This window comes from Daldinia loculata (genome assembly GCF_022478755.1).
Source record: "Daldinia loculata strain CBS 113971 unplaced genomic scaffold F4817scaffold_39, whole genome shotgun sequence".
Lineage (NCBI taxonomy): Eukaryota > Fungi > Ascomycota > Sordariomycetes > Xylariales > Hypoxylaceae > Daldinia > Daldinia loculata.
Genome location: NW_026054893.1, coordinates 137,986 through 159,636, shown reverse-complemented (window position 1 = coordinate 159,636; position 21,651 = coordinate 137,986). Strand labels below are relative to the sequence as shown.

Here is a 21,651-nt window from a genome sequence, read left to right as displayed (position 1 = left end):
TACCCTATTCGTACATTTGTCGGGCATATCAGATCAGCTCTCAGCCATAAGATTTATGGGGAAGTTGGTTAGCTTGGCTCCCAATTCCTGTTGTGGAAGCTTGATAGGGGAGTACTACATAGGTATCTAACCTAGGTATGTAGGTATGACATATGTAGACATATGTAGAGGTTTGGCCCGCGACTGGTTAGATGTCACCCTAAATCCCATCCCCCGCTTTGTTCCCCGTCTAAATATTGTGCGAGTTTTTGAATCAATCAAACTAGGTTAGGTACCTCTTATATCTGAAGAGGTCTAGAAGACTTCACAATGATAGATGGTCCCACGGGCATTGGGATAGAATTTTTATTCCATTTACTGAGGCCAATCTAGATGATGCAGATGAGGAGGAGGTGGTGGTGGATATTGATGACGGCGAGCTAGATTTTGCCATTGGCAGGTCGGGCACAATCGACATCCGGACTGAGCGTACCAAGCTCCTAACAGAAGTTAGCAAAGAGGTCAGGTTCGACGATGCGGACGTGATTGAAAAGTACCGGGCCCGAGTACGTTTGTGCCTCAAGGACGACAAAAACGTAGAAGAACCAACTTTATTACACTATATCGTGTTAAGCCTCCTCATCTTCCATGAAACTCAAGACGCAATGAACTTCATAGTCAGGTTAGCTTTACAGGAAGCGCCCGAGGACCTGGCACATCAAACGAAGGGACCGCTGGAGACTCCACTACATGTAGCGATAAAGCGAAAGAAAATCCCGCGAAACTGATGTGCGAGATAGCACCGGACGTTGCGGCAAAGGCTATATCATTGCAGAATGAAAATGGCGAAACTTGCTTGCACCTTGCTATCAAGGAAAACCTGGACATGGCCCCGTTCCTGATTAGCAAGGCGCACATTGCTGCATTTCGTCAGCAGCGTAGCCAGAAGATACGGCATGGCGCCGGGAATACGCCTCTACACGATGCAGTACACTTTTCTCGTTACATTGCAGAGGTCCCAACTTGCTCTCCAGAAAGAATTCCAAAATGTAGACGTTGTCGGGAAGCTGAGAAGAAGATTACAAGGCTCTATGCGCAACATTTAAATGGTTAAAGAAAAAAAGGGGTGAAGCAAATAGTCAAGTTGGTTGTTAAAGATAATCCGAATAGGAACTGTAGTGATGAGACCATTGATGCATGTCTCGACGGGTTTGATATTCGCTATTCGCTATCTTGATTGGAATAAAGCCGACTTGTGCGTCGATACTATACGCAAGAAAGCGCCTAATGTAGCACATATATGGCTTCATTCCAGCGGTAGCAACGCTGGTAAGTTCTCTTCCTGTATTTCATTTAGCAGTAGTGTATTAGAGCACGAGAACTCACATTTCGATAGTGCTTTGGTCCTGGTCTGATAGCAGTGGTCTCCGAAGCTTACCAAAGGTAAGGCCCCTATCCCTATGACATAACAATAACTAACACCAGGGCGTAAGCTAAGCCAAGTTTACCTAAATGCTAGGAAAGGGTTAGAGAGTTATAAGCTAAACGAAGAGAATATATATAACTTTAAAGAACGTTTAAGACAGGCAGTCAATAGTCTACACCCGTCAAAGATAAAAGTTATAGAATCGATTGAGAGACCGCCGAAACCCCGAATTACTCCTCGTCTCGATAGCAGCTTCGATGTTAGGTCACAAGAGTACGTTCTCTTTGCTCCAATCATAACCTCCGAAGAAATACTAACAATAGGTTCTCATAGCCGTCATCATTGGATGAATAATATTAGAGATTTCGCGGCCGAGCTTCGGACGGAACTTGGGGTTAATTATAACCAACGCAGGCCAAAGGTCGCTATAATCGACGATGGTGTGAATCCTGAAGGAGAATTCCTAGGCCAGAGGATTGCTCATGGCTGGCCTCCTGACGAACCAAAGTCAAACTCTGAGCCGTTCTATGCCTCCGCGCGAGGCCACGGAACGCAGATGGCCAAGCTTATTTGCCACGCATGTCCCTTCGCTCAGTTGTACGTCGCTAAGCTCGACGGTTGGAAAGACCCGGACCTCCCCCACCCTCTCAACATCGTCGACACGAACAAAGTGCACTACCTCTTCCCGGGGGAAGTCATCCTCGAGAACGACAACAAGACCATTACCGGAAGTAGCGCGGCCACCGCTCTAGCCGCAGGGACCGCCGCCATGATTCTCTTCTGCTACGAGCTCGGCTACGGCAAGATGGAGACCATAGGTAGCTAAGCCGGGACGCATGGGCCAGTTGTTCAACAGCCTGAAGAAGTCGACGAAATACGTCGATGTTGAGTCGATCCTCAAGCCGGGACAGACGCCGGAACTCGTTGTTAAGGAGTGCGCGGCGCGCGTAAAGGAGATTAGGGACGAGGAGAATCTCCGCGCGGCCCCGGATCATCGGACTTCCGGTGGGTTAGATCCGAACGGGTCGACGGCTTCATTTGCGCCCCCGATAAGGAGGACTACTGGACATTTGGTTGTCTCCGGAGGGCGGTAGTTGATATAAGATACGGATTGAAAAGTTGAAGGTATCCGACATGCTCCTTATTTAAACTCAAGTTTTAAATATAGATAGGATAGTAGAAGGGGAATAGTGTTCGACTAGAACGTAACATTTCCCTGATAAGAAGGGATGGGGAGAGACTAACAGCCTTCATCCCTAGAGACGAGTCATTAATAATAATGATATTAATAGAATATACAAGCAAACAGAGCAATACCGAAGCTACCAGATACCTTATATATACTCCGCCGATGCGATCTACAACGCCTACCAGCTAATTTTCAATCTTCGGTATCTGTTTAGATGGATCGCTAATATTCCATCTTCCTCTATGTACAGTCACTCACTCCATCTCATAAACTCGATCCTATAGATAACACAGGTAGCAAACTCGAACGAACAACCTACATGGTACCTAAGTACATATTCTACACACCACTATACAGCCCCTTTTACACAGCTTGTACTAGAACACCCAAGTAAAATCCGTACTAGGTAGCCATAGGCAATATCTAATTTACCATACCGCCCTGTCTCGGCCTTCGAACGCGAAGTTCAGCACAACTCCCACAAAGAGTGCCGCGCATAAAACGCTCGGTCCCAATCTGTCATAATACTTAATAGCTTTGCGCTCACGAATTCCCTTACTTCGATATAGGTAGATACCAACAGAATAACAGAGCGACAAGACAGCTAGAAAGGTGAAGAGCCCAGATACGATAAATGAGAGCTTGGTCGGGTGTGTGCCGAAGTTAAGCAATGTGACAGCAATGGTGCCAATGTAAATCGAGAATTCGAGCTAGTAATTCGTCAGTAATATCTATCAGAGTCAAAATAGGATTACCTACCCAGCTGAGATAGGTCCTTTCCGCCGCGAAGTAGACCTTAGGTTCGACTCTAACAGGCACGTAAATCTTCTTGCCCTTCGGGGCTCTGAACTTCTTCGTCTGGACATTCTGGTCACCGAAGAACATTTGTGTTCGGTTACTACGAGGCACGGTTGAAGCTCGAGGACGTGGTGTTATGGCCATTAGAACTGACCATGCCCCTTGACCAGCCGCTCTTGCGTACTTCTTAGCTAGAGTTGAGTAGTAGGTCCAGCCGCCAACCCTTCTTGCCTCCTCAAGCGCATCCTCTTCATCTACTTCGTCATCCGAGTCATACAAGGGGTAATCTTGGTTCGCAACCGTGCCCTCTGCCGTCTGTCCCTCGATATCCCCTAACTCGAGAGCTTGGGCACCCCGCGACAAGCCATTTCCGTGACTTGAAGGACCTGCAGATCCAGTGTCGGTAGTATCTTCGGCATCCGAATCAAGGTCATCATCATCATCATCGTCGTCGTCGTCCGAGGTCGTGCCGCTAGTATGGGAATGTGTCGGCCGGTGAATGCCAAAGTTGTGAGTTGCCGGTTTGCGAATATCTACGTCCATCTGCGGCATCCAGTAAGGAAGAAGATTGATTCGGTCAGGGAATAATGAAGCCGTGCCGTGAATGAACTTAGAGAACTTGGGCACAGCTTCTACAAGGTGGCTTGAAATGAGTTGACGAACCCACTCGGGGGGCTCTTGTCCATGTTGGGTTTGGAGTTTTACTTCCAAGACGGCGTAGGGAAAACGCACGACATCTCCAGCAGGTAGCTGTGAGAAGGGATAATCAATCCCGATGTCCATTCGCCTCCAATTATCACCACTCCGCTTAACGCCATCGAGGTTGTCCTCTCGTATCATTGTAAGCTCAGTATCGAGTGAAATTCGGACACGAGCATCGGCGGGCAGTTGGAACGCAGTTCGATTGTAAAACGATCTGCAAACCGGCTTATACCCATTCTTCAAGACTGAGTATTGAACTTCCTTTGCCAAAGTCTCATCCTCGGCAATGGCTTTTTCGGATTTCTTACCGTCCTTTCGAGCCTTTTCAAAGAGGGCTGCCGGAAGTAGGTCTCCCCTCAAGTATGCGTTGACGTTCTTCTCCTTCATAGAAAAGCGAGCTTTTACGGACTTTTCTCCAGTCCAGTCTTCGCGATGGGTCTTACGTTCCACGAAAATAGTATCGGTTTGCATGCCACCATACCATCTAAGACGGATAGCTTCAGCACCCTCCGTCTTCTTTAGTCGGCCTTCGTATAGATCCCATTTCTCTGGGTTATCAAAGTAGATGGAAGAAATAGCAGAATCCTGCGGCTCAAATTCCTTGCTCGCATTGAAGACAAGCACTGGCAGATGCTTCAGGATGATCAGCTTTAATTCAGTGACATTGTCTGGATGCACCCAGTATTTTGTCGTCTGGCGGACGAAGCTGCCCTGGGTACCACCGGCAGCGCTATCACCTGTTACGGGATTGCCACGCGTCCTGACGTGGTTGTACATGTTGGAGAGTTTCACTACTTCGGCGTCGAAATCCTCATTATAGAAGGGCTTGTTCTTGAGTGCGGTATCGAACGAGGGTCGGAGGTGCCAGTTGGTCATTTTCTACAGCATCGGTTAGTTTCCCTGAGAAGCGGTATACTCAAATAGGTATACGAACATCATGTTTCTTGATTATCTTGTAGAACCCTGTATAATTCAATTGGACATACTTGGCGAGATCGTGGACGTCAGCAATTATATCGCTCAGGTCTTCCTCAAGCAGTATGAATTCCTCTTCGGAAGGTCCCTGCTCTGTCAAGCCTCGCTCGGTAACTTTGGCGACGACCTCCTTGACCTCCCGTTCGCTGACCGCTATACGACGTTGGATCTCCGACTGCTTGACCTTGGTCTTAGTATAGACCTTATCGAGTTCCGCATACAGTCTACTAATAAACCTCTGCTCGTCCTCTTCCGTCCACCTGTTTTTCTGCTGACTCTTGGCTTTGGCCTTGCCCTTCTTGCTTCCGGAACCTGAGGGGCTTTCGTCCACCTCTACAAGCGGCCCGGAGGCCGTCTTGAGTTCACTCTTCAGTCCATCGTAGTCGATATAATACCATTGGTATTCGCGAATAATGCTAGAGCGGAGCTGCTCGCCGAACTTCATGACGATTACACCCGGACGAGCGCGCCACCTATCCTTAGTATCACGGTATCGAGTCGAACGCCAGGTGGTCTTCCTTGTAGCCAAATCTTCAATAATTAGCATGGAGAAACATAAATAGATGCCAAACACACTAGTAGGAACATACGAAACAAGAAATAGTCAGTATAGGAAAAAAGAGAAAATGTATTCCCAAGCCCCCAATGCCAACAGGAGTATCAATATTATATCGCGTGACTATGCTCGCAAAAAGAAAAGAGGACAATTAATAATAGCATGCAGAAAAGAGAGCAATTGAGGAGATCGTACGAGGATCTTGAAATTAAATCCGTAGACTATGATAGGTAATATGCGCGTAGTGCAAAGAATATATGTACAATGCGAGGTTGAAAAGCTGCACGATCGATCTGTTGTAGCAGTGAAGCTTGGAAACCTCGCGTCATGATAACAGGGACATTCCCCACTTGTCGCATATCCACAGCGGTACAGTAGCAGAATTTGACCGTCCCTACCGTCTAGCAGCCATTGCCCAATCAATTAGAGTTGGGCTAGCACGTGTCAGCCCGCTGAATGTCCAAACTCCCAGCCTGGATTTTAGCGGCTCCAACGGTGTGCTTTAGCGCTTATGATCGCTGGAGGAAGCTACCTAGCTTCACTAAAAAGAAAGAGGAAATACAGTCTAAATTTCATTCCCTCACACCGTACATATAGAATTGATCTCACTTTATAGCTTATCGGAACCCTGAATTTTCTTCGTTACCCCACCATACCTACCCCCCTATCTCGACGAGCTACACGAGGGCATAGCTACATCGCGAGAGCCTATCCTTAGGTACCTACCTTTTTATAGATTATAGATCTATAGGATCCAATAGGGGGGGGACCATGACAGCAAAGAACGACAGCATCGACGCGCGCATACCGGCCTCGTGCCCGGCGTCTGTTTCCCAGATCCTATACCACGCCTGGCACCACGATATCGCGGGGATCAAGCCCCTGTTAAACGTGCCAGGTCGCGCGAGCGTCCAGGAACCCAAGACGGGCGAGACGCCCCTACATGCTGCGATCCGTGCCTGCGCGCCTGCGAACCGGGGCGCACTAAGCGACGACGCAAAGAACGTCGAGGAGCATGCTAAGACTGTCGTGCACGAGCTGTTCATGAGCGGCGCCATCTGGAATGATGTGGACAACAACGGCGAGACACCGGGGTGCGTGGCCGCGCGCCTCGGGCTCAAGGACTTGTATACTCTATGCGTCGAGGCCGGTGTGCGAGCGGAGCTGTTGTTCGGTTTGCTGGGTGGGTATGAAGAGCTTGAGTCTGACGACGGAGACGAGGAAGAGGAGGAGGAGGAAGAAGAAAAAGGAGAGGATGGTACCCAAGACGAAGGAGAGAAAGACGTAGAAAATATAAACGGCGACGGCGTGGACGGAGATATAGAAGTTATAGTAGACTCAGACCGTGCCTTCGTCCCACCGAAAGGCACCGTCGGGCCTAACGTCAACAGCGCAGACTACCTACGCTCCAACCTGACATATAGCGACGGGAAGCTAGTCGACTCGGCCCAGAACGGCGTGATGAGTATGTACCTTATCTACCTAACCTAATGGTTTGGCCTTTTCCCCCTGCTATAGGCTAACCCCCTTTTCTCAAACAGTGGCCTGGGAAACATCCATTATGCGCGCCTCCGTCGACGCGCTCCTACCCGACCTCCCTGCCGGCCGGAAGATCCTCAATATCGGGTTCGGCATGGGCATCGTCGACGGCATGTTCGCCGAGACGCGCCCAGCAAAACACCACATCGTCGAGGCGCACCTAGCCGTCCTCGAACACATCAGCAGCTCGGACTCTAAGTTCGGCAAGGAATGGGAAACCAGCGGTCCGGCCGAAGGCGCATTCAAAGTCCACGGCGGTAAATGGCAAGAAGTGGTTCCCAAGCTACTAGAACAGGGCGAAACGTACGACGCCATCTATTTTGACACATTTGGCGAGGACTACAGCCAGCTACGCATGTTCTTCACCGAGTACGTGCCCGGGTTATTAGAAGAGCAAGGCAGTTTTGGATTCTTCAACGGTCTAGGCGCCGATCGGAAGATATGCTATGACGTCTACACGCAAGTAGTCGAAATGCATCTCAGCGATGCAGGCATGGATGTAGAGTGGCAGGAATTGGATGTGGACATGAAAGATTTGGGTAAAGAAGGAGAAGGAGAATGGCAAGGTGTAAAAAGACGCTATTGGACTTTAGACAGTAAGTCAATCCGCGGTCTGGTCTTGCAACGTTTTTTTGAAGCAAGCTAACCTGTGTGATAGAGTATCGACTACCGACCTGCACCCTGATGGGCTGAACTCCGTGCCACATTTTCTAGTCCCGTAGCCAGACACCAATTGTTTTTTGCGTTGTTTGGACCATATTCTCTATGTCTATCCTTCTAAGGGACATACCGTTATCTTTTTTTTATTTTGCAGTTCTACTACGCTACCTCCTCGCACGATCTCGTCGTTCATTTGAAATTTTCGGGGTGCAGAATACCAGCAAGGTTACCCTTTTGCACTCTCTTCAGCGTAAGAGCGGCAATAACAGCAGCGCCGACACCGCTTCCATCTTCGGCGGCGAGGATCTCGACCGGGTCTTCTTCTCTAGGGTTTTTCTTAGCCGGCCAGTCGAGAATCTCTCGGAGAGCTTGTGCGCCTCGTGCCTTGAAATGCGGGTATTTGTTGAATACGGAGCCGTCGGCGCCCACGTGGCAGGGCTGAAGGTCCTTCTTGATGCAGATAGCAGCAACTCCACAAGCCGACAGGCGAGCCGCACGTGTGCCGATCAGTTCAGCGGTTCGACGGACTAGCTCGAGTTCGGGACGAGTGCAAGTTAAGTGGAGCTTGTCATGAAATAGGTCTGCGGTCTCTTGCAAGTTCTCGAAAGGATCACTACGTAGGGTCGGTTAGCAGGATAGAATTAGAATGTTTATAGCCCGTCTATAACTTACTCTTCAATGGCTGAGAGGAAGGATGAATCAAGGGTGTAGGGTTTTCGGAGGTATTTGATATCCTGTCCCTCAAAAATATGAACATCCTTGTTATCATGCAAGTCAACTAAGACTAAGCGGAAGATTTCGCCAAGATAGAGACCGGCGATGCACTTTTCGAAAGCTTGCTGGCCTGGTCGAGGGGATTCCTTGTCGACGATGATATCATAAGGAGTGCGAGGGAGGACCTTGTGTTCATTATCAAAGGCACCCCATTCGCAATTGATCGCCATCGGCAAGTTCGGGTCTAGGTTCATGTGGGCCAACTTTGGGATGGAGCCGCAGTTCTCCATATATGCGGCATTGCAGCCGGTTCCAAAGATGCATCCAATAGCCATCTTCGGGTCGGTATAGGCGGAAGCAATAAGAGTTCCTGTTGTGTCATTAATCAAAGCTGAGACTTTGATAGGGACACCCTAGGATTTCGTTAACAACTGTGTCCGGGTATTGCCGTTATTCGATCCGACTTACCTGTTGGTCCAGTGCAGCTTCTAACATCGGTACAACATTCTGGCCTTCCACGCCTTCGATATCAAAACCCTTGGTCCATCGCTGTAGGATACCCTCATCAATGTAGTTCTGAGTGGCGGGGTATGAGAAAGTAAAACCAAGCGGGATCTTCCCCTCTGACAACGGAACCTCACCGTGGTGGGTTTCGATGAACTGCTTCAAGCAGTCGGCAATGTACTCCCACAGCTCATCAGCGTCGCCAGTCTTTAGCTCTTCGGGCATACGGTATTTGGACTGAATGATATCAAACTCCGACTTGTTCTCCGTTAGGGTAATCTCACAGACACGGAGGTTGGTACCACCCATGTCTAGAGCCAAGTAAGTGCCTGTCTCAGTTCCATCTGGGAAATCCATAACCCAAGTTGGGTTCATTGGCTATGTTGCCCTTAGGTTAGTTTACTTGTTTCTAAGGGATACTATTTCCGTGTCTAGAGCTTACAATGCTGCCACCCTCTACACTCAAGCCTATCGTGCTGTTAGTATCTATTTTATAATGTACTTAAGATGAGCATATTTACCCTTTGCAAGCTCGGATACGAAGTGCTTCGTGATTTCCTTAAGTTTAGGTTTTTCAACAGTGAATTGATCTTCTAATTTCTTGATTTCGGAAAGAAGATCTTTGGGCACATCGGCCATAGACCCTATAATATCCCATGTCAGTAAATATGCAGATATCTATTTAGAGGTGAAAAGAACCATCGATGTCATCATTCGAGTTGACTTGGTGTTGGTGGTGGTGATATGTATGAAGGCGCGTTACACGACCAAGAGCGTGTCCAGATTCCATGGTAATGTTCAGATAATATTTCTATGATATGAAAAGAGGGAGAATGCGAAGGGAGCTTCACTAATATGTGAGGACGGCGAATGTGTGAATATTTTGCAAGATTGTATGCTAAGCAAAAGCTAGGGCAAATACAACCCAGACTCGAGTTCCAATCACGCTCATATTCGGTTGGTGATCTTTTGAGCAGATTTCATAGCATTGGATAGCTCCTAGTAATTCTCCTATGGAAGGAGCAAAAGTGCTATGGTCTACCATTATGTGTAGTAACTGCCCTGTAATTGAATGACGGATTCTTAAAGGAGGAAGGTCCAAAGAGTGTCAAGAGTGGGTAGTGTAAAAAGGGGGTTAGACGAACACTAGAACTGAGCTTATAAGGGATGGAATGATAGTTCTAGCTCTAGCATGTCGTCTCGAATAGAAATAAAAAGAGACTTATATCAAATCTCACATAGGGAAATTTGTACGTACCCTTTCGGGATGGTGGCTTGCGAGGACCGAGACCGACCATCTTGATAATATATTTGTATTAAAATTCAAGAGATGTTACTCTGTATTAAGGAAGTATATGGGAGGATGGATCCTAGATTTCTGAAGCCTTATATGTTAGTATAAGCAATAAGCAGGGAAATGATACGATCCAAGAAAAAATTCAGAGCAAGAAACATAGAGGGGTGAGCATCAGACAAACAGCCCTAGCAGCTCCATATATTAATACCTAAATAGAGAAAGCTATCTCGGAGCTAAACAAATAGGAAGGCTGAGAAAAGATTCGAGGTGACAATTAAACTTACTCAGCTCAACCAGATTTTGACCTAATAATAATATATGTATGAATATGCGGGTAGGGCGAGGCAGCGAAAAGAAAGAGATAACATGTAGGTAGTAGGTGGTATTGGAGCTTAAGGTCTTTTCAATGATGAGGGGAATTAAAGTTGACGAAAGTGCCCCTCCATCCTCGACTATCGACCCATAATATCATGTTCGATTGGGTCGATTGGTTCTACGACAATTCTAGTAGTTCTCATTGGTTTCTAAGCTGATCTAGTTGGGTGGATCTAGGTCGCACTTAAAAAGTCGGGCATACCTTTAGGTACATAACTTCTATGCTATAAGTACTCTGATGTAGTTGAAGCCAAGTTCCAACAGGTTTATTACGACGACAATAATCAATAATGTCGTAGTTCGTTATCACCGGAAACCCCGTAGTATTTTCCCATTAAACCACTCCGTCACTTTGTTTCCCTACATGTATCTATCTATCTAATACCAACATATCTCAGAGTTTGTTTCGGACTATGTCAGATCAGCGGTGTGCTTGGCTTTTAACGCGCTCAAATATTTATTATCTATCCGTACAACAATAACTAGAATATTGGCATCTTGGCCGAGATAGTACTCGCGGATTTGCGGACTTGCCAATATGGAGTTCCGTAAGTCTCTGGGCGAGCTGAGGTGCAAATGTTAAGACCTACATGTCCGTCACCCCGCATTCAACGTCCAAGTCTGGTCATGCTGGGGTTATGCTATCGTGGGGTGATTTATCTGCCAGGGATACGGTACTTTACATACCTAGGTACACTACATAGGGCTGGTAGAGGGATTTGAGCGATTTGTTGAGCACGAGGTACCTAGGTAGGACAAAATCCGTGATGATCACATGTGATATAGAATCGTAAGATGACGCTGCTTGGTTTTTTTTTAGTACAGTTTATCGCAAAGTTCTGATACATACAAGTTCCAAGCCTAATTGTTTGACACTTCAAAGATCTAGCCCATCCAGGAACTTCCATGCTTTAATTTTCGAGTTTACCAAATCGAGGTCTTGTAACAGCCGGTCCCATCAAAAATATGGGGTTAACCGTTACCATGCCGTGCAGGTCTAACTAAAGATGACTTAATGCTGCTTTATCAGCTTATCAATACCAAGGTACTTGTGCCAAATGTACGGATCCATGCAGGTGCCCGGCATTGTCGCATACGGAATAACGTGCTTCCTCAATCCCGGGTCGGACTCGCATTGGCAACGTAAGCTGTAACTTTGGAACTTTTTGAAAGGTGTACCTCTACCTCTACCTCTTGGCTGCTCTGGAGAAGCCACATGTAGCTATCCCAAGTCAACATCTACAACCGCCGTTGATCATCTACATTGGCGCTGCTCATTTTTCATGAGTAGCCCATCCGGTCTTTCTTCGCCATGAAGTTCACTGCAGTTGCAGTTACCTGCTTCTCCTTACTTTCGCAGGTCCTAGGCGAATCCAACATTGCTGGGCCTTCATCGTCCAAGGTCACTCTCCCAGCTACCTTCAAGCCGCCACAGGTGTTCAAGAATGCCAACTTGGTACATGTCATCTCCCTAGAAAAGAGCTATGCAAAGGAGTCTATAAATGTCTTAATCGAGAACTCGTCACCGGAGTCTCAAGATGAATACTTCCTACCGTTCACTAGCGACCAGATGGAGAGGATCGGAGGTATCGAGGTGAAGGATCGAAAGGATACAAGCGTAACAGGCTTTGCCGTGGAAGCCGTTGAATTCGATCCATTAAGGTAAAGGAAGCTCTATTACCTTACAGTCTGATACCCTCGTTACTAATATAGCACCAGCGATACTCAATACTATCGCATTCGATTACCTGCACCCTTGCCGGCCAAGGGTCAGCAGACCCTGGGCATCTCTTTCTACTACCTCAATGCGTATGCGCCGTTGCCAGCTTCGATTGAGCAATCTGAAAAGCAATACCTCGTCTACCAGTTCTCGGCGTATTGCCCATCGGCCTACCCAACATTGAAGCAAAAGACGGAAGTCAAGCTCCCATCTTCCGATATTCCTGACTACACCAAGATTGCCGGCAGTGGCGAGACTAAAGAATTCCCGCAGAAGCAGGGTTCGAAGCTTATCTACGGCCCCTTCCCCGAAGTCCCGGCCGGCGCAGTGTCACCGGTCAAGGTGCGGTATGAATTCACCAAGCCCGTTACGCACGTGTCGCATTTGGAGCGGGATATCGAAGTCAGTCACTGGGGTGGAAACATCGCGTTTGAAGAGCGATACACACTCTACAACAATGGCGCAAACCTTTCGGCTCAGTTCAATAGGGTGAAATGGGCGCAGGCTCAATATTTTAATCCTCAAAGCTACGCCTTGAAGGAGTTAAAATTCCCTCTTCGAGCTGGGAGCAAGGATGCTTACTTCACGGATGCTATTGGCAACGTGTCAACGTCGCATTTCCGTTCCAATAGGCGCGAGGCTGTACTCGAACTCAAGCCTCGATACCCTGTCTTTGGCGGCTGGAAGTATCCATTTACAATCGGCTGGAACTCCGACGCTAAACAGTTCCTGAGGAAGTCAGGCGATAGCTATTTGCTGAACGTACCTTTTATTGAGGGACCCAAGCAGTCTGAGGGCGCCGCATTCGAGCAGATACAGGTTCGCGTGCTCTTACCAGAGGGTGCCGAGTGAGTACTTCTACAGAGTTACTAATTTTGAATGTCTACTAACCGTCTCGTAGGAACGTTCGATTCCACACAACAATTCCCGAATCCTCTATCACAGGTTATTCGGTCGATCTACAAAAGACATACCTAGATACTGTTGGTCGCACAGTGCTAACAATTAAAGCGAGAAACTTGGTGGACGACTTGCGAGACCGCGATCTTATCGTCTCGTACGATTATTCGCTGGTGGCTAGCCTTCGCAAACCGCTTGTCGTGTTTGCTAGCATGTTAACAGTATTTGTAGGGATGTGGGCAGTCTCAAAAGTGGACGTGAGGTTTTCTACGAAATAATGAGGGCGTTTGGTTCTTTTAGGACGAATTCAGTACATATGCGCATGTACATTACAAGTTTTTCAAGGTTTAATGGAGGCCTGAAAAAACTCTAGAGCAGCCCGCGGCTTAGATCTGGCATGAATGAATACAGAAAGTGAATTAAATTCTTCGTATTATGACCTTCACTCCTCTCATAGCGACAATTTAGAGAGTAGATATCTAGCCGCTTCCTTGACGTCGGTAGATATCTAATACTTGATTTTTTTTTTCTCTTCTAAATAACACTAAAGTATGATGCTACTGCAACTATAATAAGTTAGTACTATATATGTCGTCAATTGGGTTTCTTCGTTGTCCAAGTGTCCAAGGGTCCTGCGCCAGGGCGTTAATACGACGAAGCTAAACTAGTCTACTAGCACTTGGCTGCAATTAGACCTGCAAGCTGACGTCGGCGCAGCATCATAGGTCATATGGACCTCTATAAGTCGACTTCGGAACGGAATGCGAGAATGCAAACCCGATACACAGCGTTGTACAGCATCATGTTATATTCATGTCCGTATACCCGATTTCAAGGGGGAAAAGCATTGCTACTAAAGAGGTAACGGCTAACTAAGCATTCATGTATAAGGACGGGTGCTCGAGGTGACGAAGATGAGTTGTTGTTGTTGTAAGTGGGTAAGTGTTATAGTAGATATTTCCAAAGAAGACGAGATATCCTCGTGTTATAGGTTGACACGGGTAGCCTGAGTTATAGAACCAGAGAGACGGGGTCCTTGGCAGTTCCTTGATCTCGAAGGACCGGCAAGGCCGGTTGTCTAGATCTTTGATGAGCTGCGTATGTGGCGTAAAAAATCGAGGTTCAGACGGTTTCTCGTACTACAAGTTGTTGCTTTGCCTATATGTGCATATGTATATGTATACCTACCTACCTATGTAGGTAGGTATCGTCGATATTAAATAGCTGCAGGGATTACGACATGGAAAAAAAAATGAGATGCATATTGATGATCTCTGAGGATCTTGAAAACATCCTAGCACTAATGACAACACCAATGACCTAGGACCGTATTCTTCGGTGTATGTAGGTAAAAGAAGGGTTACACTGAAGTTTCCCTCCTCGTGACCTTTTCGGGTCAGCGAGGCTGAGCTCTGGTCGTATGAGACAGGTAGATAAATACTTGAACTATCTCATTCCCTCTCTTTTAATTTCGAGCATCAGTTCTCATCCATCTATACATCCATCCATCCATCCATCTCATCAACATCTGTGGTTAGAAAAAAGAAATTGGGCAAATTAAAAAGAAAAAAAGACTACTCTTTTCGCTCAACTTTCAAATCTTATCGAACCCAAGAGAATTTATTATCTCGAACCTTCTACCAAGTACAATACTTAGGTAGTATAAGTCAAGGATCCCAGATTCGGTTGAACCCGCCATACAACAACCTTTTCAAATCTACATTTCCTATGAGCTCTTCAGCAACCAGAATCACGATGTGTTTCGGCGGCGGCGAGCCCTCGCGCAAGTACTACTATCACGAGGAGTACATCCCCACGAGAAAGGCCCACCACCATCATCACCATTCGTCTACACCACGAGCTAGCTACCATTCGCATCACACACACCACAGCCCCCGCGTGAGCACAGTCAGCTACCGGCACAGCACTCCCGTACTGTATGAGAGGACCAGCCAGACGAGATACCGCTGATGAATAAAGATTTATCCATATGTTTTGATAAATCATAATATCTGCAATCTCTTTCAATATGGCCGACACGAGAAACGCCGCATTTTTAATAAAAACACCTATACCGATAGGAAGATTGGGCTGGTTGGGGATAAACGTTTAATATATGATTTTTTTTAATGCTTGGTTTGCCTATAATATAATATATCTTTTTAGAAATAATGGAGTTTTCACGACGTATGAATTTGGACTAGAGATTGGAGGTACATAGAATCATAGACTGCGGGAAGAGGGAAGAGAGAGAACTCCAACTTTGAGCTTTGGAGCTTGTGCCAAGATTGGGTTGGGGTCAAAGAAATGACATCATGATGGTTCTTTAGCTCACTTTCGTCGTCATCTACTATATTGAAGCTCAATACTTTAGGTACTTACTATTCTCTATGGGCGCATCCATGCTTACTTGTGCAAATGTGAAATGTGATGTGCTGCTTAGGTAGAGTTGAAGAGGGGGTCGATGTAAGACATGAATCTTGCTGCTTTCAACAAATGTTAAGAATTTGATTAATATCTCCATGCCTACGAATTAGATACGATACATAGTTCAAACGAATATATATAACTATCATCTAGCTCTTTGTTCGCCCACTAAACTAATAAACCCCTGCTTGGGTATATCTGATTTGCAAAATATACATCGCGCCCCACTGGAGATATTCTAGGTACTCGGAGATACATGTGAATATTGGGTCTACATGTAGGATTCCTAGCTAAGACTACGAGCTATTCTTGTAAGTCTACTCGTTATGGGGCTCCTGCCTTCTACCGTTGCACCACGAACCTACGGAGATCTAAATAGGAAATTACCTACTTGGGAAATATGAAGAATGTTCAAGAATTGGAAGCAGCGACTAATTTGTCCATAGCTGTGGTAATCGTTAAGAGGAACGCGATCAATACGCTTAGTTCCATCTTCAATATATCATGTAGGTCACGATGGATTTCCAATTCTTTAGCAGCAACTCGAAGGGCGTCTCCGAGCTTGAGCGGATGTCTCAGCTCAGTTGCAAAGGCAGTAGTCGCTCTTTGGGTTCGACAAATCTGTAAAACATCTACGACCCTATTCACTTCTTAGGAGGTAGCTAGTAAAATCTAGCATTTGCTAATACTTGGAACTCTCACTCTAGGAATCGCTCGCTCTCTATCCGTTCTAACAAAGGAGGCCCGGTAGGCTCACCAACGCCCGCCCGCCGCAAGGGCTTCTCCTTCGCGTCGCTGCGCGGGTCGATCCAGCCAGAGCTGTCGCGGCGCTTGTACCAGCTGATTAAGTCGACCAACAACCTAGTGTCGGCGCATGAAGCCGCGGGCCGAGAGCGCGAGACGATCGCAAAGCAGTTATCTGAGTGGGGCGAACAGACGGGGGACGATGCCGTGTCAGATATCAGCGACAAAGTTGGTGTCGTGTTATCCGAGCTCGGCGCTCAGGAGGAGACATATGCCCACGGCCTCGACGAGGCCCGTGGCATCCTCAAATACATCCGTAACACGGAGAAGAGTGTCCAACCCAGCCGCGATTCTAAGGCCAAGATCGCCGACGAGATCCAGAGGCTCAAACATAAAGAGCCCCAGAGCTCCCGCCTCGTAATCCTCGAACAAGAGCTGGTTAGAGCCGAGGCTGAGAATCTGGTCGCTGAGGCCCAACTGACAAATATCGTACGTCTCATCGCAGGGTTTTAATTATATTAGCTTTTCGGGACATACACTAACATCATATGCGCCGTCCGGGAGTAGACTCGTAACAAGCTGAAGGAAGCCTATGACGCCGAATTCGCCGCCGTGATTGAGCGCGCAGAGAAACAAATCATCCTTGCAAAACACGGCCGGCGCCTCCTCGAGCTGCTAGATGATTCACCCGTCACACCTGGCGACGCGAGACATACCTACCAGAACAGCGGCGCCGCCCGACAGGTCTTGAACGATGCCGAGGACGACCTCAAGAGCTGGGAGAGGAACACCGATAGCTTTGACTCGGTTGCAGGAGGCTACGACATGACGGGCGTTGGCCATACTGTTAACGACGGTAGTACTGCTACTAGTATGGGCGGGAAGGGAGGGGGTCAGGCGCCTATCATGACTGATGCTGGTCGCGCGTCCGCTGACGGTGGTGAGCATCACCAACTAACGGGAGGGGCGAGCGAGGCGCCGTATGTGAGCCCGACACCGACTTCGACCGATGATGAGAATAATGAGAGGAGGCTCTAAGTAGTGGTAAAACTAATATGTTACTCGCTTGAGCTAACATGATAAATTGTTACAATGGGAGGTTTTCTGGAAAGGGTGAAGTTTTGTTTAGTTTTAGTGTATGTATATTCTCTCTGCTTGAATGGGATTGGGATTATGGGAGGGTTTATTCATCGGTGATATAAATATATCGGGCTCGTAGTAGGTTTAGGTATTAGGAAATGGGAAATGGGAAATGGTAGGGCTTGGGATAATGGAAGGCTTCAAGTTGTTATAGCTGTTGGTTTAATGAATTTGCTATTTTCCTCCCTAAGGTAGTTAAAGGAAAGTCTCACATGTTAGTATGCACATACGAAGAACATTGATGCATTTAAGATGTATAACTTTGGGGTATTATTCCCTTGTCCGGGGTTCAATTATATCAAAGCTTCCACTCTAAAAAATGACGATTTGTCGTCCCACCAAGTTACTCGAGCTGCTAGATAAAATGGGTTCCATTGTCCTGTCCGGACGCCAGCTCCAAAGGCCTCTCTCTAGTTTATGTAGAAGCTGTAGTCGCCGACTTCTCCCCCAATTATCTCGGTCGTACGCCAGTGCCAGTTCGCAACAACTAGATATCTACGATGTTGTATGCGTGGGCGGTGGCCCCGCTGGTCTAAGTCTGCTCACGGCGCTGAGTGAGTGCGCCCATCCGGTCTGTTTAGGCCAATGCTACCCCTCGAGCTAACGCCTAACGCAAAGGATCGAACCCGACAACCGCCGGCCTGCGAGTAGCCCTCGTCGAAGCGCAAGATCTAGAGAAAATCCGCTCGTGGAAGCTACCCCCCGACCGTTTCTCGAATCGTTGCAGCTCACTGACCCCGGCATCCGCGCAGTTCCTTGAGAATGCAGGCGCCTGGGCACACGTACGCCGCGATCGCGTCCAGCCGTACCATGAGATGCAGGTCTGGGACGGGGTGACGGACGCGCGCATCGAGTTCGAGTGGACACCGCCCGCTACCGGGAAGACTATCGCATACATGACCGAGAACCTGAACCTGACATCCGGCCTACTGCGCCGGATAGATGAACTAGGCGGCGTGACGGTGTTCAACGGAGCCAAGGTTGCGGGTATCGCGTTCGGCGAGGAGACGGAGGACTTGGACCTTCGCGAGTGGCCTATTGTGCATCTAGCGAGTGGAGAGCGACTGGCTGCGCGGCTGCTGGTAGGTGCTGATGGAGTGAACAGCCCCGTGCGCGCATTCGCAGGGATCGAGAGTAAAGGGTGGGATTATGAGAGACATGGAGTCGTGGCGACGTTAGAGCTTGAAGGAGAGGGATGGGGTGGAGACGCCATGAAAACTGCATACCAGAGATTCCTACCTACGGGCCCCGTCGCTATGTTACCTCTACCCGGAAACTTATCAACCCTAGTATGGTCGACAACGCCGTCGAATGCTGCGTTGTTAAAGAGCCTGTCCCCGAAGGACTTTGTTGCTTTGGTTAACGCGGCTTTCCGGCTACGTCCCGTGGATCTCGAATATATGCACACACTAAGCTCCGGCCAAGAGGAAGAGCTATCTTGGAGACTGCAACACACGCAGTTTAACCGCCGGGCGATACCACAGACAGTTGTGGGTGTACAGGAGGGCACTATCGCGTCGTTCCCACTGAAGATGCGACACGCGGATACATACATCGGGGAGCGTGTCGCGCTGGTAGGAGATGCAGCCCACTCGATACACCCGCTTGCTGGGCAGGGCCTCAACCAAGGCCAAGGAGATGTAGAAAGCTTAGCACGAACGATCGAGTTTTCAGTATCACACGGCCAGGATCTGGGAACGCGGATGTCTCTCGAGTCTTACAACTCAGAGCGTTACGGGCCTAACCACGTTCTCCTGGGGGTCTGCGACAAACTGCATAAGATCTATTCGGCTGGTAGCGGACCCCTAGTACCTTTAAGGTCGTTGGGGCTTAACGCGATTAATGCTATGGGACCTGTCAAGAGCTTCTTTATGGAGCAAGCTGCGGGCAATGGCATCAAGCTGTTCTAGGCCCGTGAACTCGTAAACCTACCATTATGAGCCCTTGTACAATAGTAAATAACAAAGTAGATCGGCTAGAGTAGAGCAACTCATTAATCCTGTATGCCATGTGCGATAAATATATACTCATGTCAAGAGCAGTCAAGGAAAAGCAGTAGAGTAGAACGCCATTGAGATTGTTCTGTAAAGATAAATATGCTAGCTGCAAAATCATAGTCCAGATCGACAATAACGATGTCTTAATGTCTTAATGACACGATCGCGAGGTACCTAGATATGTTCAGAAACATCGTCTTCTTCATAGCGACGCGTCAAGGCGCCAACTACAATGAAAACAAAATAAGAAAAGCAAAAATTCCGCCCACTACGATCCACGAGGGATAATAGAAGAGGGTCAGCTCCGCGCTGTGCAATGCAGGCTTCTCCTCTTAAGAACCCTCATTCTTGAGCGAAGGTTCTTCAGACAAGGTAAGTATGAAGAAGAAAAGAAAAGAAGAGGGAAGAGAAAGCTCAAGACGAAGAATTAAATATTCGTTTGGAAGTGGGGCTACTGCGGAAGCTAGAGGGGTCAGCTGATCAATAGTGGGGTGTGCTTAGCAGAGCGTTACTAAGAGATGATAGATAACCAATCGATAAGATAATCCCTTCCTTTCTCTGGTCGCAGTTTATTTTTTTTCCTTGACATGCGCTTCCCGCCATTCATTGAATTCACCCCACTCACAATTCAAAGTCACAACCAAACACAATGGCACCTTCGTCAGGACGGCGGCAACCGCCAAGCGCGGAAGAATTAGATGAGCGCAATGTATGTCTCTAAACATTTCTGGGTTCTATACAGGTTTTGATCTGACTCGTAAGCTAGATCGTAGGTATCAACAAAGAAACAGTCACCAACACCGTCTCCACCGATTACCCGGAAAACTACGCGAACGAAGAGCACGCATGGGATAAGGAGGCTTTCCGCAAGAGCTTCAAGATTCAATGGCACCAGAACGAACAATTTGAGGCGCAATTCTCGCTTATCGGCGTTGACGCCTCCATAGCAAACGCTTTCCGCCGAATTCTCATCGCCGAGATTCCCACACTCGCTATCGATATAGTCTACATTCACAACAACACCTCCGTAATCCAGGACGAAGTTCTGGCCCACCGACTAGGCCTCATCCCCTTTACTGGCGGGAAGAAGGGTCTGCGAGAATGGATGCGGTTCTGGCGACGGCCCGCCGAGGGCGAGGGTGCCTACGACACGACTTTCGACAACAACACAGTATGTCTGAAGCTCAAGGCGCAGTGCACGCACAACAAGAACGCGCCGCCCAACTCTAAGGACCCGAAGGAGCTATATCACAATGCGCACCTATACGCCAAGGACATCACGTTCGAGATGCTCGGCGCTCAGTCCAAGTTTTTCTCGGGCGAAGACGCTATTCGCCCTTTCAACCCGGACATCCTGATCGTCAAGATGCGCCCCGGCCAGGAGGTCGACATCGAAATGCACATGCATAAGGGTTACGGCTGGGATCACGCCAAGTGGTCCCCCGTTGCCACCGCTAGCTACCGGCTCATGCCGACCATCAAGATCACGCAGCCGATCCTGGGCGACGACGCCAAGAAGTTCGCGGGATGTTTCATGGACGGCGTGATCGGATTGGAGCCCGTGACGCGGCAGGAAGCCCGTAAAAAAGGTAGCGGGTACGAGGGCCACGAGGGTGAACTAAAGGCCGTGGTGAAGGACCCGATGCACGACACGGTGAGCCGTGAGGCGCTACGACATCCCGAGTTCGAGGGCAAGGTCAAGCTGGGCAGGAGACGGGACCACTTCATCTTCTCGATCGAGAGCACAGGCCAATGGGATAGCGATGAGCTATTCCTCGAGGCCGTCAAGACCCTTAAGAAGAAGTGCCAGGTGCTCCGGCCGCAGGTCACGAATATGGTCTACACGTACTAGATGGCTCTAACAGATACCTTCTCTACCATATCTATAGATGAAGATAGATCGCGATAGGTCGTACCTACATAATGGAGTGTACAGTTGGAGAGGAGGGTGGTGGCGGTAGCGGGTGTGGCTTTGCCTGCTCTTGCAGACGAGGGTGCGTGCATGCATG

General features: G+C 48.1%; 8 protein-coding genes across 8 annotated transcripts; 6 read left to right on the top strand and 2 right to left on the bottom strand.

Annotated features, from left to right (window-relative positions):
• Nucleotides 1-1,029: 1,029 nt before the first annotated feature.
• On the top strand, nt 1,030-2,744 carry F4817DRAFT_173845 (uncharacterized protein). Its single transcript, XM_049298240.1, has 4 exons — nt 1,030-1,308; nt 1,376-1,422; nt 1,473-1,678; nt 1,739-2,744. The coding sequence occupies exons 1-4, from the start codon at nt 1,161-1,163 to the stop codon at nt 2,229-2,231; spliced, it is 894 nt and encodes a 297-aa protein (XP_049157200.1). The 5' UTR covers nt 1,030-1,160; the 3' UTR covers nt 2,232-2,744.
• Nucleotides 2,720-5,987, bottom strand: F4817DRAFT_343417 (SPX-domain-containing protein). The gene is made up of 4 exons (XM_049304027.1): nt 5,821-5,987; nt 5,029-5,600; nt 3,354-4,973; nt 2,720-3,304 (listed from the first exon to the last, which is right to left on the bottom strand). Exons 2-4 carry the CDS (start codon nt 5,512-5,514, stop codon nt 3,023-3,025), a joined length of 2,388 nt encoding a protein of 795 aa, XP_049157199.1. The 5' UTR covers nt 5,515-5,600; nt 5,821-5,987; the 3' UTR covers nt 2,720-3,022.
• Nucleotides 5,988-6,396: 409 nt separating this feature from the next.
• On the top strand, nt 6,397-7,857 carry F4817DRAFT_317743 (arginine N-methyltransferase 2; the record flags this gene model as incomplete). Its single annotated transcript, XM_049300841.1, has 3 exons — nt 6,397-7,090; nt 7,167-7,760; nt 7,823-7,857. The coding sequence occupies 3 exons, from the start codon at nt 6,397-6,399 to the stop codon at nt 7,855-7,857; spliced, it is 1,323 nt and encodes a 440-aa protein (XP_049157198.1).
• F4817DRAFT_173802 (hexokinase) lies at nt 7,747-10,916 on the bottom strand. Its single transcript, XM_049298239.1, has 7 exons — nt 10,624-10,916; nt 10,301-10,420; nt 9,564-9,686; nt 9,485-9,510; nt 9,007-9,420; nt 8,497-8,951; nt 7,747-8,437 (listed from the first exon to the last, which is right to left on the bottom strand). Exons 2-7 carry the CDS (start codon nt 10,338-10,340, stop codon nt 8,014-8,016), a joined length of 1,482 nt encoding a protein of 493 aa, XP_049157197.1. The 5' UTR covers nt 10,341-10,420; nt 10,624-10,916; the 3' UTR covers nt 7,747-8,013.
• Nucleotides 10,917-11,871: 955 nt separating this feature from the next.
• F4817DRAFT_173652 (Ribophorin I) lies at nt 11,872-13,820 on the top strand. Its single transcript, XM_049298238.1, has 3 exons — nt 11,872-12,376; nt 12,434-13,282; nt 13,336-13,820. Exons 1-3 carry the CDS (start codon nt 12,027-12,029, stop codon nt 13,610-13,612), a joined length of 1,476 nt encoding a protein of 491 aa, XP_049157196.1. The 5' UTR covers nt 11,872-12,026; the 3' UTR covers nt 13,613-13,820.
• A 2,260-nt stretch (nt 13,821-16,080) lies between these two features.
• On the top strand, nt 16,081-17,894 carry F4817DRAFT_343399 (putative sphingolipid long chain base-responsive protein). Its single transcript, XM_049304026.1, has 3 exons — nt 16,081-16,267; nt 16,469-16,994; nt 17,073-17,894. Coding segments are annotated over exons 1-3 (999 nt in total). The 5' UTR covers nt 16,081-16,265; the 3' UTR covers nt 17,544-17,894.
• A 115-nt stretch (nt 17,895-18,009) lies between these two features.
• F4817DRAFT_317739 (ubiquinone biosynthesis hydrox) lies at nt 18,010-19,555 on the top strand (the record flags this gene model as incomplete). The annotated part of the gene is made up of 2 exons (XM_049300840.1): nt 18,010-18,199; nt 18,264-19,555. 2 exons carry the CDS (start codon nt 18,010-18,012, stop codon nt 19,553-19,555), a joined length of 1,482 nt encoding a protein of 493 aa, XP_049157194.1.
• Nucleotides 19,556-20,291: 736 nt separating this feature from the next.
• Nucleotides 20,292-21,494, top strand: F4817DRAFT_317738 (DNA-directed RNA polymerase; the record flags this gene model as incomplete). Its single annotated transcript, XM_049300839.1, has 2 exons — nt 20,292-20,351; nt 20,409-21,494. 2 exons carry the CDS (start codon nt 20,292-20,294, stop codon nt 21,492-21,494), a joined length of 1,146 nt encoding a protein of 381 aa, XP_049157193.1.
• Between the last annotated feature and the right edge of the window lie 157 nt (nt 21,495-21,651).

Bases quoted from the DNA above. Each gene is read 5' to 3' on its own strand.
- F4817DRAFT_173845 (XM_049298240.1), top strand. From the start codon at position 1,161: ATGAGACCATTGATGCATGTCTCGACGGGTTTGATATTCGCTATTCGC. The intron at 1,423-1,472 runs GTAAGGCCCCTA...CCAGGGCGTAAG, and splicing joins GTCTCCGAAGCTTACCAAAG to CTAAGCCAAGTTTACCTAAA. The intron at 1,679-1,738 runs GTACGTTCTCTT...AGGTTCTCATAG, and splicing joins TTCGATGTTAGGTCACAAGA to CCGTCATCATTGGATGAATA.
- F4817DRAFT_343417 (XM_049304027.1), bottom strand. From the start codon at position 5,514: ATGAAGTTCGGCGAGCAGCTCCGCTCTAGCATTATTCGCGAATACCAA. The intron at 4,974-5,028 runs GTTCGTATACCT...CCGATGCTGTAG, and splicing joins AGATAATCAAGAAACATGAT to AAAATGACCAACTGGCACCT. The intron at 3,305-3,353 runs GTAGGTAATCCT...ACGAATTACTAG, and splicing joins AAAGGACCTATCTCAGCTGG to CTCGAATTCTCGATTTACAT.
- F4817DRAFT_173802 (XM_049298239.1), bottom strand. From the start codon at position 10,340: ATGGTCGGTCTCGGTCCTCGCAAGCCACCATCCCGAAAGG. The intron at 9,687-10,300 runs GTACGTACAAAT...GGGATATTATAG, and splicing joins CAAGCCACCATCCCGAAAGG to GGTCTATGGCCGATGTGCCC. The intron at 9,421-9,484 runs GTAAGCTCTAGA...AGGGCAACATAG, and splicing joins GTGTAGAGGGTGGCAGCATT to CCAATGAACCCAACTTGGGT.
- F4817DRAFT_173652 (XM_049298238.1), top strand. From the start codon at position 12,027: ATGAAGTTCACTGCAGTTGCAGTTACCTGCTTCTCCTTACTTTCGCAG. The intron at 12,377-12,433 runs GTAAAGGAAGCT...ATATAGCACCAG, and splicing joins GTTGAATTCGATCCATTAAG to CGATACTCAATACTATCGCA. The intron at 13,283-13,335 runs GTGAGTACTTCT...ACCGTCTCGTAG, and splicing joins CTCTTACCAGAGGGTGCCGA to GAACGTTCGATTCCACACAA.
- F4817DRAFT_343399 (XM_049304026.1), top strand. The intron at 16,995-17,072 runs GTACGTCTCATC...GTCCGGGAGTAG, and splicing joins AGGCCCAACTGACAAATATC to ACTCGTAACAAGCTGAAGGA.